The 14,145-nt window shown below is 41.4% G+C and overlaps 1 protein-coding gene and 1 long non-coding RNA gene across 6 annotated transcripts in view; one reads left to right on the top strand and one right to left on the bottom strand.

Moving 5' to 3' along the window:
- LOC141049303 (uncharacterized) overlaps positions 1-14,145 on the top strand; it is a 28,383-nt gene that overhangs the window by 13,860 nt on the left and 378 nt on the right. For 3 of the 5 annotated variants that reach the window (XR_012220321.1, XR_012220325.1, XR_012220324.1), the window contains one exon: positions 114-540. This is a non-coding gene — a long non-coding RNA (uncharacterized lncRNA). Of the gene's footprint in view, positions 1-113; positions 541-5,918; positions 6,440-14,145 lie in introns of those variants that run through there. The other 2 variants (XR_012220322.1, XR_012220323.1) reach the window with 2 other exon arrangements.
- The window catches only part of EPC2 (enhancer of polycomb homolog 2), an 81,680-nt gene continuing 68,851 nt past the window's right edge, over positions 1,317-14,145 (bottom strand). Inside the window, exons 3-14 of the mRNA XM_073545589.1 lie at positions 13,473-13,618; positions 13,136-13,342; positions 12,903-13,051; positions 12,669-12,801; positions 11,752-11,937; positions 11,582-11,671; positions 11,201-11,337; positions 10,511-10,836; positions 8,374-8,510; positions 7,867-8,029; positions 6,566-6,902; positions 1,317-1,610 (exon numbers count right to left, since the gene is read on the bottom strand). Of these exons, the coding sequence (XP_073401690.1) occupies positions 1,538-1,610; positions 6,566-6,902; positions 7,867-8,029; positions 8,374-8,510; positions 10,511-10,836; positions 11,201-11,337; positions 11,582-11,671; positions 11,752-11,937; positions 12,669-12,801; positions 12,903-13,051; positions 13,136-13,342; positions 13,473-13,618 (2,084 nt within the window). The 3' untranslated portion in view covers positions 1,317-1,537. The remainder of the gene's footprint in view (positions 1,611-6,565; positions 6,903-7,866; positions 8,030-8,373; positions 8,511-10,510; positions 10,837-11,200; positions 11,338-11,581; positions 11,672-11,751; positions 11,938-12,668; positions 12,802-12,902; positions 13,052-13,135; positions 13,343-13,472; positions 13,619-14,145) is intronic.

Genomic DNA, 14,145 nt, shown 5'->3' with positions numbered 1-14,145 from the left:
ATCATCTTTTCATTGTGACCTCAAATGTTTTACGGTGGCAGAAAATAAATTTGTGCAAAATATCTTGAGATTTTTCATGTTTTGTTTTTTTTCTTGTTTTTATTTCCCTGCAGTTTTTACTCATCAAGAACAAGTAACAGGGAAAGCTGTCTGAGCTAGTGCATCGACGAACATTCTGATGAGAGGAGCACTACACATCTCATTTACAGGAAAAATGGTATAAAAATACAAAAAAAGGAAAATAAAAAAAATGTATATATAAAAAAAATATTAATAAATCACTAAACATTAGCAAAGTGTCCACCAGTTAAGAATCAGACGATTTCAGACCCGTTACTTGCCTTATTATACAGGGAACCTCCCGGCATCAGCTCCCTCCAGTCGGCACCAGGGATGGTTCGATTGGAAACCACGATTTACCGCAATTTTATGCAATGCAAAATCCCCTAAACCTCTCAGACTGAGTGTTAAAGCTGAATAAAATATTTAATTCTGGATAAAATGAAATATGGGGGAATAAAATAATAATTAACCACCCGCCTTGGGCGCCAAATGCATTGGTTTTTTTCTGCTTTCATAGACTTTGTGTAGATTGCTCTTATAAACTGGAATTATAAATAGAAATATACATTCAAAATATATGGAAAAAGTGAGTTTTTCTACGTAAATTGTATTTTTGCTGTAGCCTCGATCCCTTCCCCTCTTCCCAACCCATCCCCCCCCCACTCGCACAGTTCATAGAAAATACTATTTCGCCTCCAATTTCATGTCTGACGGTGAAGTGCCACTATTACAAAAAAAATTGTCAAATTGTGAAATGAACAAGGTGAAAACTTTACATTTTCTTTAGAAAAAAAAAAAAAAAATATAAGATTTTTTTCATTTCCTACCTATGAATTTTTAAAGTGGACCCATCGCTTAGCGCACAGAAGAGGCAGCCATTCTGTCATTGGAGCCGAAAGTGCCTCTCCATGCCACTGACTTTTTTGAGGGGCGCCCGTCATGGCTCAAAATTGGTCCAGCCTGCAGAGTGGCTGCCTGCGCTCTTTGGGTAAGCAATAGGGGGCACTTTAACTTTTTTTTTTTTTTTAGACACAAAGTCGGATTTATTTGTACAAGATACAAAATGTAAACATGGCAAAATAAATAGTTAAAAACATGTGATGCAGGACCCTGGTTCATGCTCATGATCCCATTTAAAGATTGTTTTTTGTTTTTTTTTTTATATCCATTCAGTTGCAAATTCAAGTGCAAAAGCATGATGATGAATATGTACTATTCAAGTAACAGAAATAATATGAATGATACAAATAAACTATTTTACAAGGTAGTGATTTTTTTTGTTTTGTTTTACCAATTTTTACAAAATGTACATAGAAGTAGTATATTGGGAGGACGTCCCATACACTTCATAGTTCATTTAGGTCCATGTTAAGCACGCTCTGTTCCATGGAGGAGCATTGCAGGTTGCATTTCGGTAAAGAAAGAGGGAAAAAAAAACGCCTGAAAACTATCAGGTCGAGTCCATGGTCTGAAGTTATGTCACCTCCATGGCTACTGTGGTGTCTGCGATTCCATTCAAGCCCAACCGTTCGGGTTCATGGTTCTCTCTGTAATAGAGAAGAAAGTCTATTAGTATCGGGATTATACACATCCGATAGCTGCGTATGGCCGACCACCCACCCCATAAACATTTACAGACGCCTCTGGTGGAAGAAAAAGGCTGGGAGTCCAAATACAACATGCCCGATCCTTTCTTCCCCTGTCATCATCTATCAGTGGAGAGTCAAGATGCCCCCTAAAAATGCATGGCCACTTCGACCAAGTTTAATTAGAACCTACAGGTGATCTGGGGAAAGCCTAATGTGATGGATCCTGGTCATCATGAAAAAGTCCAGGACATTTCATATCTTTCTCCTTCCTACAAGTTCAGTCGCTCCTGCTAAAACTCCCAGTGAATTCAGGTTTACTAGAAATGAAAATGGGCGACATTATTAGGAATAAGTTATTAAAGGGTTATTTATTCCCATCTGCATAGATGGATATAGTAAAACAATCAATTTTTCAATTTACTGCTTCTTAAAATTTTCAGTTGTTCTTGAGAGAAACACTTTTTTCTTGCTTACAGCAAGTTGGCTTGGATACCGACCACCGCTGCCATCTATCTAGTGTTTAAGCGTTGACCAAAAGCTGATTAGGAGGTTATATCGTGCTTCAATTTAAAAAGCTCAGCCCTTACAAGCTCAATAGCAAATAGCTTGTACACACTGTGCACGTTTAGTGGTCAGTCTCCAAGGCAACGAACTGTAAGCAAAAGTGTTACTGGCTGATACAATTTAATAATTGGTAAATTGCTTGCTTTTAAAAGTCCTTTAGGACAAAATCAAAACCCATTTATGAAGATGAGATTAAACCCCTCCCCCCCATTTTTTATTTATTTTGACCTTCAGAAAATCTCATCTGAGGAGCCAGAAAAAATAAAAAACACCTTAACCCCTTAGTGATAGAGTCAATTGTTTAATATCTGACCAGCGCCAATTTACATAGTAATAACTCTGGAATGCTTCGACGTAGCCCATTGATTTTGAGATGTTTTTGTGACACATTATACTTTATGGTTATGGTAAATTTACGTTGATACGTTTTGAGTTTATTTCTAAAAATAGCAGAAATTTGACAAAATTAAAAAAAAAAATTGCAATTTTCAAACTTTGATTATCCCTTTAATCCAGATAGTGATGCCACACAAAAACATTAACAAATAACATTTCCCTCATATCTGCTTTACATCAGCACCATTTGTAAAAAAAAAAAAAATAAATTCGTTTTTTTTTGCTAGCATTCTAGAAATTTCAAAAATGTTTCAGCAATTGTTCATTTTTTTTCAAGAAAATATACAAAACTTATTTTTTGGGGACCTGTTCAGTTTTGAATTGATTTTTGGGCTTCACACCAGAAGACTTCATCCACTACAAATTTATGTCAAGGACCTATAACTCTGCCCTTCACCTCACCAAACAGACCTACTACACGACCCTGACCTCCTCCCTCACTATCTAACAACCTAAAATAAAAAAAACTTGCCACCTTTCACTCCCTCCTCAGTCCAAAAGCACAGGCCCCTATCACAGACACTTGTGCTGTGACTTCTATCCCTCCCCACACCTGTCCTCTGACTCCCTCTCCACATTTGATCCCATCACAGAAGAAGTCACCAGGCTCCTCTTCTCATCCGACTACATGCACTACTGACCCCATTCCCTCACATCTCCTCCAGTCGTCACTACTCACCTAACTACAATCTTCAATCTCTCCCTCTCTTCTGGCATTTGCACCTCCTCCTTCAAACACTCTATTATTATGCCATTATTTAAAAAAAAACCCTCCCTCGATCCATCCTACACAAATAACTACTGACCAGTCTCCAATCTCCCCTTCATCTCTAAACTTTTGGAGCGCCTGGCCTACTCTCGCCTTACCCGTTACCTCTCGACTCACTCTCTCATAGATCCATAATAATCTGGCTTCCGCCTCCTACATTCGACAGAAATTGCATTCAAAGTGACCAATGACCTTCTGACAGCAAAATGTAACGGTGACCATTCTCTGCTCATTCTTCTCGACCTGACTGTCCGCAGTCTCCAACAATCATGTCTGTTCTCTATTTGAAACTCAACCTGTCCAAGACTGAACTACTTCTGCTCCCGCAGTCTACTTAACTACCTAAATATGACATCTCCCTCTCCGTGGGTGGCACCATAATAACGCCTAAGCAGCAGGTGCGCTGTCTGAGTGTTATGTTTGACCCCAATCTTTCCTTCACCTCCCATATACAATCTCTTGCCACTTACACCTAAAGAACATCTCTAGAATCCGCCCCTTTCACACCATGGAAACATCAAAAACCCTCACTGTCGCCCTGATCCACTCTCGCCTGGACTACTGTAACGCGCTAATATAATTGGCCTCCCTCTCACTCGACTCTCCCCTCTCCAGTTCATCCTTAATACAGCAGCCAGGGTCATCTATCTGGCTAATCGGTACTCAGACGCGTACGCTCTGTGCGAGTCACTGCACTGGCTGCCCATTCATTATAGGATACAATTTATACTGCTTGTCCTCACACACAAAGCTCTCCATAATGCGGCACCCCCCTACATCTCCTCCCTCATTTCTGTTTATCGGTCTACCCGCTCTGCAAACAACTTTCAACTAACCTCTGCACTAATCCGTATCTCCCACTCCAAGACTGGAAAGGCTACTCTGAACAGATGTGTTTTGAGGGAGCGCCTAAAGATGTGTAAGTTGTGGATAGTCCTAATTTCTTGGGGTAGAGCATTCCAGAGGATTGGCGCACCATAAAAACTGGCTGGTGACTACCTTATGCAGCCTTTATCCATCCCCATTTCCTCAAGATGGCTGGACCATCATTATAAATAAGCCCCTGTATTTTGTGTCTCCCCCACCCTATTGTAGATTGTAAGCTCTTACGGGCAGGGTCGTCATTATTTTGCTTTAACTATTGTATTACTTTGAATGTTGTTACCTATGACTTATTATGATCATTATTATCCTCTATATTGGACACCCCAAAAGTGATACCGAACTTTTAAAAACCGCACCCGTCATCGTATTCAAATTTGCTTTCTCGTAGTTTATGAACCCTTGTTTTTACCACCTAAATTTTGATAACTTTGGAACAAGCCGCTACAGCCGGCAAACCGTAAGGCCATTATTTGGCCGTGAACTGCTATGGCAAACATCAGGACCACGCAATCAAGATCTCAAAATGCCAATGAGGTTAAAGAGAAAGCCCCCCACAGTCTGTTAACCATTTAGATGCTGTATTCATTATTGACAGAAGCATTTAAGGTGTTAAACAACCATAGTCGGAGCCAACACTGATTGTGGCTGCTGCAGCAAGCTGTCAGCTATAGTAGACAGCCGACAGCTACATGATTGTTGCCTATCAGGGGATGCTAGTCTCTTATACCGCAGTTCAGTAAAAAGACTTATTGGTAGTGACTAATATGTTAAGACTGACGGCAGCCTGCAGAGAACATCAATCCAAGTGTACAGTTTGCGCTCCCCCCCCCCCCCGTGCCAGGCACCTGTAGCAGCAAAGGAAACTATTGTGGGTACAGTTTTAATTTAGCAACAGAAAAATGTGTAATGCTAGGAAGATGTCACTCTGTTCAGACCTGCGAGAACCACACAAGTCTACAGGAGCTTCCTCCGTTCCCATCCCCTCCCCCAAGCAAATATCATCTTGTGCCGCGCACACCTGCCCTGCTTCTCTGCAAACCCAATCTGGAGGTGATGGTTATAGGGATAAACAGCGGGCGCTGAAAACTGGTGGTTGTTTTTTTTTCTTTTAACTTTAATAGAAACAAACCTTTGACAATGTGATTCCAAATTGATTTTTAGCCCCCCAAAAACCTGTAATCATTTACAATAAATATACTGATGGTGCAGGAGAAAGACCTCTCTGAAAATAAAAGAACCTGCAAATATACATGATAATGGAAGCTTTATTATGTTTCTGTTCCCCCTCCTGGGGACCTTACGATGTCCAGAGAGTCTTAGCAAAAGAAAGATTACAATTTGGTGGATGTTAAGGGCCATCCACCCCTGGGGAGGCACGACTAATGCGAACTTAATCACGGAGTGCCGGCCACAAGTGATTTGCTGTGAAAATACTCTTGTTTGCGGGTCCTATTTCAATTACCATGATCTAGGTCTCTTCAGATGGTCTATGGTTGTGCTGGTAATGCTATCGCCTGGCAGAGCCCCTGCGTTTCTTAACGTCAGGGCAGGAGGACAACATTTTAGGGATAATTAAACAGAGCGTATCATGAGACAGTAACCAGTTATCATACGGCAAGATTTATGTGTAATATATGGATGTATTGTTTCAGATCTCTCTCGTGCCATCTTCACTATACACCATCCACCAGGCCTAATATTAAACCTCAACGTCTTATTCTTCACATGAACATTACCCGAAATAAGTGGAATCACCGCTCATTTGTTTGTGTAGAAGTATAAACTGGACATGCTCTCATTTGGATAAAGATTGTTGTGCAGGAAGAGAGGTGAGTTGTGACATCACCTATTGTGAATGGGGGATCCTGTATTTACTGTATATAGAGGTATTATAAGTCATTGTACAGGAGGTGAGCTGTGACATCACCTATTTTGAATGGTGAATCCTGTGTTATGTACTGTATAGAGGTGTTCAGTCATTGTACAGGAGGAGGTGAGCTGTGACAGCACCTATTAATGGAGGATCCTGTGTGATCAGCTGTATACATATGGTATATATAAAGAAATCAGGCTGATGAAAGTGTCATCTGTAAAGGACATGTAGAGTCTAGTATAAGGCCTAGGGCTGGTGTGAAGAGCTGAATTTTTTTCTAATATATAGATCAGCAACATTTGGGGGGTGGAGATCATAATTTTGTTAAAAAAAATAAATACAAAAAAACCTCTTGCAGTGAGTTGAATGACAGTGTGCCACGACAGCTCCATTAAAGAGTCCTGAAGTTCAGGTTGCAATACACACCTGGCTATGCTGCTGATGGCACTGCTCTGAGTAACCTTTGGCACTCGGTCCATGCTGGCAGCGGCGACTGTGGCGAGTTTTAAGGCTGTGGGAGATGGTGCAGAAGTCCTTGTATTGATATGCACATTGACAGGTGACACAACACTAAGGTTGTTGAGGTGAACGGTGTTCGTTAGGCAGGAGTTACTCATAGGAAGGGTCTGGGGGCTACTTGTGCACAATGTTGGGATTAAGTGGTTAGTGGTGGGGTGTCCAACTGTCCGTACGAGCTGAACCGTGGAGATCCCTGGGCTCGATGACAAAGCCACGTTTGTAGAGTACAGCGTCTTGGTAGCCCCTTAAAAAAAAAAAAAATCATCAGGGAAAGAACCATCTTAAATTATGTTTGGGAAAATAGATTTTACATTTATACAACATGGGCCTTCAGAGCAGTCCCAGAATAATCGCACAACCTGCACAATGACCAAAAAAGGGCTAAAATGGTTGTTTCATAAATTATATATTAGAAATATGTAGCTGGGTATTACAAAACGCACTGTGCAGAAATTTTTTAGATATCAAATATAGATATATAAATTTAGAGGGGCAGTCCACTACTCAGACAACCCCTTCTGAATCCCTAAACCACCCCCCCCACCCAGTAAAATAATAACACATAGGCTACGGTCACACTATCAGTATTTGACATCAGTATTAAGTGTTTTGGCTTACAAATACTGATAGTGTGATTGTAGCCTTACACTCGCCTCACGCACCGTTCCAGCGATATTCGGCACCAGCTCTCCCAGGGATTGTGCAACATTACGTCAAGTAATCTCTGCGGCCAATCAGCGCTGGCATCACTCATCTCCTATGAACATAATAGATATCCCTAAGAGGTGACAGGGCAGCTACTCTCACTTCTTCCGGATGTTTTAATTTGTCGGAAGGCGAGGAGTGTGAAGACTGTGCTGAGTGGCCACAGAGATCACGTGACACGATTCCGGAGAGAGCCAGTGCCAACACCGCTGTAACCGCGCTGGAGACAAGTATAAGTTTATTATCTTACTGGGGGGGAAACATTGGGGTTCAGAAAAGGTTGTCCAAGTAGTAAACAAACTCTTTTAAATATACACACATTTTCTAAATTCTGGTCTCCTGGTGAAGTGCACCAAATACCAAGTGGTTAGAAAACACAGTGTAGAAAAATTGTATGCTAACTATGCAATTTCGAGAGCGAAAAAAATAATAGATTGATAGGAAACAGCAAAAAGGCTGAGCACATTTCAAAAAAATGGCTTTAAAAGTGGCCCATTACTTACCTCCTGGAGGTTGTACAATGCCGTTCAAGGTGCTGTGGCCGGTACTTTGATCCTTGTTCACTTCACTGCGTCCCGGTGTTGGTGAATTAATCACAGCAGAAGCAGCAAAGAGGGCGCTCGCCGAGTCCAGCGTCTTGGACATGCAGTCAGATTTTGCAGAGCCCTTAGGATGATAAACACCAGCTTCAGCATAAAATACAATGGATCACTGGGATTGTGTTGCATAGTGAACATTGTGTATAATTTTAAGGGAAATGCAGAACGTCTAAACACCAGTAGATGGTGCTAATGAAACCTTGTTTGATCTGTGTTGATTTTGTGAACAAAAGGCTATTACAAAAGTCTTCACTCCAACTGAGACGGAGGCGACCGGGTAGGACATCCCGCCTTTCCAACTTGCATTATAGCGAAAACATTAGTGTGATAACTGCTGTATGAATGCATGGAGCCATGTCATGGTACCTGTATGTACAGGGTGGTATCCAGTAAGCCTGAATGGTGCGGTACCTGTGCGTTTGGATGTATCTGCTGTGAAGACTGCTGGCATTTCTGCTTCTGTTGGAGCTGCGCCAGCTGCTGTCTTTGCATCTGTACTAACTGCTGCTGATGCGTCTGGAACTGTTCCTCTGTGATGCCCCCCGTCACTGCAAAACAAAGTATATGTGACTCTACCTATAGAAGAAGCCTGGAAATAAAGCAATAGGATATCAATTCCTGAGCCGTCATAAGAGGATTTAAGACGTGCAAGATGTTTCTCCACCCCACCATTACCTTATTTTATGTAATATATTATGATGATATCCTAGCAAAAGCCTGGAGCGGCTGCATTTGACATCACAGCCACTACACTCCCTGACAGAAGTTATGTCGCTTATCCATGTTATGTAAATAAAAGCTTATAATCTGACGTTAAATTCATCCATTGGTTGTATAAATTATTCTTTTGAAAGCTGAAACCCTCTGAAATGTGGTTTAGGTTAAGAAAATAAATTGCCATCAATGCAGAAATATTGATCATTTAATGGACACAGAATGGTCAGATTTTGGCAAGACAAAAGTTTTGTCGCCCACAGAAAGTAATGTGATATTCAAACAAATTAACTTAAAATACAAATATATGTTGCATAACATTGGTGAATGAAGTTGTGGTGCTATTAGAGTCATTTAATATTTTGTGTGACTTCCATGAGCTTGAAGGACTGCATCCATGCGGTTCAACAATGATTCATACACTTTATTAATGAAGTCAACAGGAATAGCACAGAATGCAGTCTTACATGCCCCCCAGAGGTCATCTAGATTCTTTGGGTTTGTCTTCCAAGCTTCCTCTTTCATCCTACCTCAAACATGCTTAATGATGTTCATGTCTGGTGACTGGCCAGTCCTTGAGCACCTTGATGCTTTTTGCCTGGAGAAACTTTGTTGTAGAGATGGATGTATGAGATGGAGCACCGTCCTGCTGCAGAATTTGACTCCTTTTATGATTTGGAATATAAGAGGTAGCTAATACTTCTTGATATTTTAGGCTATTGATATTACCTTCCACCTTGCAAATGTTTCGCTCACCCCCATACTGAATGTAACCCCAGACCATGATCTTTCCACCACCAAATTTAGCTGTTTTCTGGGTGTATTTTGGATCCATACGGGCTCCAGTAGGTCTCCTGCAGTATTTGCTGCGGCTGTGGTGTAAATCTACTGAAGATTCATCAGAGAAATCCACCTTATGCCACTTTTCCAGTATCCATCTGTTTAGCAGGCTGTGGGAGTTTTCAAATGCCACAAGGTGTTTTATTTGCCTTTTGTTTAGTGCTGGCTCCTGGGCACTGATTCGACCATGGAGGCCATTTCGAGACAGAATCCTACAAACTGTTCTAGTTGACACAGGGACTTGAGGTGACCAGGCCTGTTGGCGCTCTGCTGCAGTGGAAGAGGGGCTTGCTTTGGATTTTCTAACCAACAAACGCTCCTCCTTAGCAGTTGTCTTGCGGGGTCTGCCGGACCTGGGCTTGTCAAACACATCTCCAGTCTCTTCGAATCTTTTTTAATTCTTTGTACTTGACGCTGAGACACATTAAAGGTGCCAGCCACCTCTGCAGCAGATCTGGTCTTCAGCCTCTTGATAATCCAGCCTTTGGTCGCAGGGTGGATTTTTGGCATGTTGTCAGAGCTAAAGTTGCAGCTCAAGTGAAGGTCTGGGGTGCTGGGTTTCTTTTTATACACACCCACTAATTAACCGATCATTTACTGAGCACAGGTGAGGATGTAAACTAGGATTGGGTGCATTATATGACCAGGCGACAAAACTTTTGTCTTGCCAAAATCTGACCATTCTGTGTCCATTAAATGATCAATATTTCTGCATTGATGACAATTTTTTTTTTCTTAACCTAAACCACATTTTGGAGGGTTTCAGCTTTCAAAAGAATAATTTATGCAACCAATGGATGAATTTAACGTCAGGTTTTAAGCTTTTATTTACATAACATGGATAAGCGGCGAAACTTCTGTCAGGGAGTCTAAGTAATTACAAAAATGATCAGCTCCAATGCAATAAAAATGACACAAGGAACACGGGTTGTACCATTAGGTGCCTCTATTGTCCAGAAAAGTTATAAATAAAATTTTAAAAAAATGGTGGTACCTGTCAGGCCGTTCTTGCTGGTGTTCAGTAACGCTCGCTTGATGCTCATGGCGCGCTCTACTAGCCTCGAGGTACATTCTTCACTATCACGATCTAGAAAATGTATTCGCCTTGGCTGGAAACACTGCAGTCGACACGACTTAATATTGCTTAAGATTTCGGATAGAGACAGTCTGTTTTCACAATGTTTATCGGAAGCATTGGTCCGTGAGATATCGGGAGGGGAATGTGCAACTAGGGAAGAGCTTGAAGAAGTAGACAACATTTCGGGGTCAAGCTGCTGTAGGATGGGGTCATGCTGCGTTGATACCCGGTCCATTATAACCCTGAAATCACAAGAGTTGAAGTTTTGTTACGAATTACTTCAGTTAAACAGCCAAACTGGTAATTGACAAGAGTTAAAAGGTATTAACATATATAACGGAGAATACGAGGGATTCAGCACTGTGTCACACACGATCCCATAGAATGACCCTCGCACCCGCTCATTAAAAGATAGGATCAGAGTCTGCCTATTTATGCTAATGTATATGTGGAATATATATATATATATATATATATATATATATATATACACATATACATACACACACACACACACACACACAACAATTTAATCAGTAGGCCATTTTCTGTTGACACGTTCCCCTCATCTGAACAGTTCTCTTATCAATCTTATCAATAATTTACCTTCCACCTCGGCCCAGTCGTCTTCTTGCAAACCCTATACACCGTCTGGGGACTGTGAGAGTGGTTAAGCAGTGCCTGTACCGAAGTCTAGCCAATCCTGACAAGTCTGAAGGATCGCCAATTTGGTCCAATTGTGGCTGAATATATATAAAAAAAATAAAAAAACACAGTAACAATAAGTATAAATTCTCAAATCATCATGCAAATAAAGAAACACAAAATGAGCTATATCTGGTTGTATACTGTCAGTAAACGCCTTGACTTTGGAGGTAATCACGGTGTCTGTCAGGTCAAAACTGAACAAGACAGAGTAAAACTTATTTTCTTGCTGCCAAAAACTTTAGTTTCCCACTAAAACGGGAAATACATTGATGGACTTACTGCATAATACTGGCATCCAGTTCTTCTCCTGAAGGCAAAGGGCCCGTCAGGGTCGTTGTCTTCCTCCGGCTCAGACACTGGGGAGGGTACCTGGAGAGGTGATGTGGATCAGAGAAGTGCTCCCATTCCAGGCCGACATGTCACACCTGAGAACCAGGTGTCAGACTCACCTGAGGGAACTCCTCATCGTCGGAGCTGTGGAAGTCATACTGTTTGATATCACTCTTTTTAATTACTGGTGATGGTTCTGAGGCTGGTTGCGGCTGAGGGGTCACGATGGGCTCTGCTTTTGGCTTTTTGGGGTATTTCTTCTTTATCCGGACTACTTCCTCTTTCGCAGAAGGATGATGATTATTCTAGAAAAAATAATAATTACCCCTTAAGAATTAATAATTTCTGGATCACCGTGTACCACCAATTACACAGAAAATGAATGTAAGGTGGTAAGTGTGTAGACTGTGTGTCTACAACCGTAGCCAGTGCTGCACTCTGCTATACCTCAGAGATAAGGGACTGAGGGTTCTGCAGGCTCCTTGGATGTGACAGAAATCTGCAACAAATGTGCCAGCAGATCCACACTAAGTTTAGAGCTGATATACAACTTTTCAACGTGTAATCTGTGCTAATATTCAGCACACTGAAGAGTATAAAATATGCACTGCTATCATTACTTAGCACTGATTTTTTGCTGTTATATCTTTGGAAATAACTTATTCTGCCCAATCTGCGACCATTAATAAAAAGCAAAATATCAGCAATTAATGTCATCAACATTATCAGCTGTCACCAGCAGACTAGTGAGTGCAGCTCTGGAGTATAATACAGGAGGTAACTCAGGATCAGTAATGTACGTATACAGTGACTGCACCAGCAGAATAGTGAGTGCAGCTCTGGAGTATAATACAGGAAGTAACTCAGGATCAGTAATGCAATGTATGTATACAGTGACTCCACCAGCAGAATAGTGAGTGCAGCTCTGGAGTATAATACAGGATGCAATTATGAATGTGTGGTAAAGACAGAGAGGATGCAGGTAAAACTGCCCACTGCTATTCTAAGGAAAGATTAGCATTTGCTTGTGCTGTACCTTAGATTTGCTTTCAGAAACTCTGTGATGGCTGCCATTGTGGAGAGACGTTGGAATGGGATGAATCTCCTTCTCGACTTTCGGAATTTTAATTTCATTCAATATTTCACCTCCAAAATCCCCTAAATTATACCTATAATAAAAAGCATAAAAGAAATAAGAAATGATGAGCAGCTGCTGTTAGCTTTATGACTGTGTATGATTTAATGACCAGAAAATCAGGGTATATTTTACCTTTTCTCAACCACTTCCAAAGTCAAATGCAACAGTTCCCGCTTCGTCTTTTCTCTTCTTTTGATCATTTCCAAAATGGTAATGGCTCGGCTAAACTCCCGTCTGAGCTTCAACATCTTCTCATAAGAGGCTTCATCGTTCTTCCGATTCTGCGGGGATTTGTACATTTAGTAAATCGGTAATCCAGAGTTACAGAATTTGCCATTACAGAGAAGCTTGTAGCAGGAACTGACCTTGCGCGTTTGCATCTTCTCAGTCCTCCGCCGGAATGCCACGTACGGGTCATTGTTGGTGGACCCGTCACGTTTCTCTTGTTTGATTTGGGGGATGAGGGAAGGCCCCCTGCAGTTTTTCCTTTTTCTTACCCAGTAGTCATACACAGATTTGATAAGGTAATCATCCTCGTTTAGCAGCAACTTTGCTTCCTGAAGAGTCACAAGCTGAAAATGTGACCGAAAGAAAAAAAAGTTACCAGATTTAAGGACAAAACCATCAATTACTCGCATCTTGTTACTTTCTGCACCCAAGTGAACCTGGCACTAGACAAAGTGCCCCCTTCTCCCCAATTACCTGATTAGAGCTTGCCTTTTCCAGCCTGTCCATCATAATCTCAAACTGCAGTGGTTTGATTTCCATTTTCCTGTTGAGCCGATTGAGCAACGTCTCATCTTCTGAGTCCATGTCGTAATCTGGCTGCTCATTGTCCAGATTAAACGCTACAAATTAAATTTAAATGAATCGGATTAATACATTGCTAAAACAAAACAAATGCTTAAATCAAACATGAAAAGACCCACTATCATGTCATCGGCTTATGTACGGGAGAACAAAAGGATCGGCCATTGGAACGCCAGCGTCCTACAACCTTCTATTCCCCGATATCATCTGTTATAGAGGAGTTGGGACGCCTCCGTCCACCTTAGACTGCCATCCGATCCTAACCATATTTTTTAGGTTGGGTCGATTTTGCGGTAATGTTTATGTGGGACTAAAATAAGTTATCCTCCATCAGAAAACTTTTCCCTAGATGTTGTAAAAAAAACAAAAAAAACTTGTCATCCCAGGGTCCATCCCAGTGTCTGTTTGGCGGCAGCGGTGACAGTGCCGTGGCCAATCACTGAACTCAGGGCTTCAGAGGTCTACATCGGCTCAGTGATTAGCTGCAACAATGGCGATGTGACATCACGGAGACACCATGCAGGACCCCATAAGTGTAAAGCATAGGCTTTTTTTTTGTTTTAAA

The sequence above is a fragment of the Dendrobates tinctorius genome, unplaced genomic scaffold (assembly GCF_039654945.1).
Source record: "Dendrobates tinctorius isolate UK_male_01 unplaced genomic scaffold, ASM3965494v1 ptg000143l, whole genome shotgun sequence".
NCBI lineage: Eukaryota > Metazoa > Chordata > Amphibia > Anura > Dendrobatidae > Dendrobates > Dendrobates tinctorius.
This window is presented reverse-complemented; position numbering and strand designations above follow the sequence as displayed.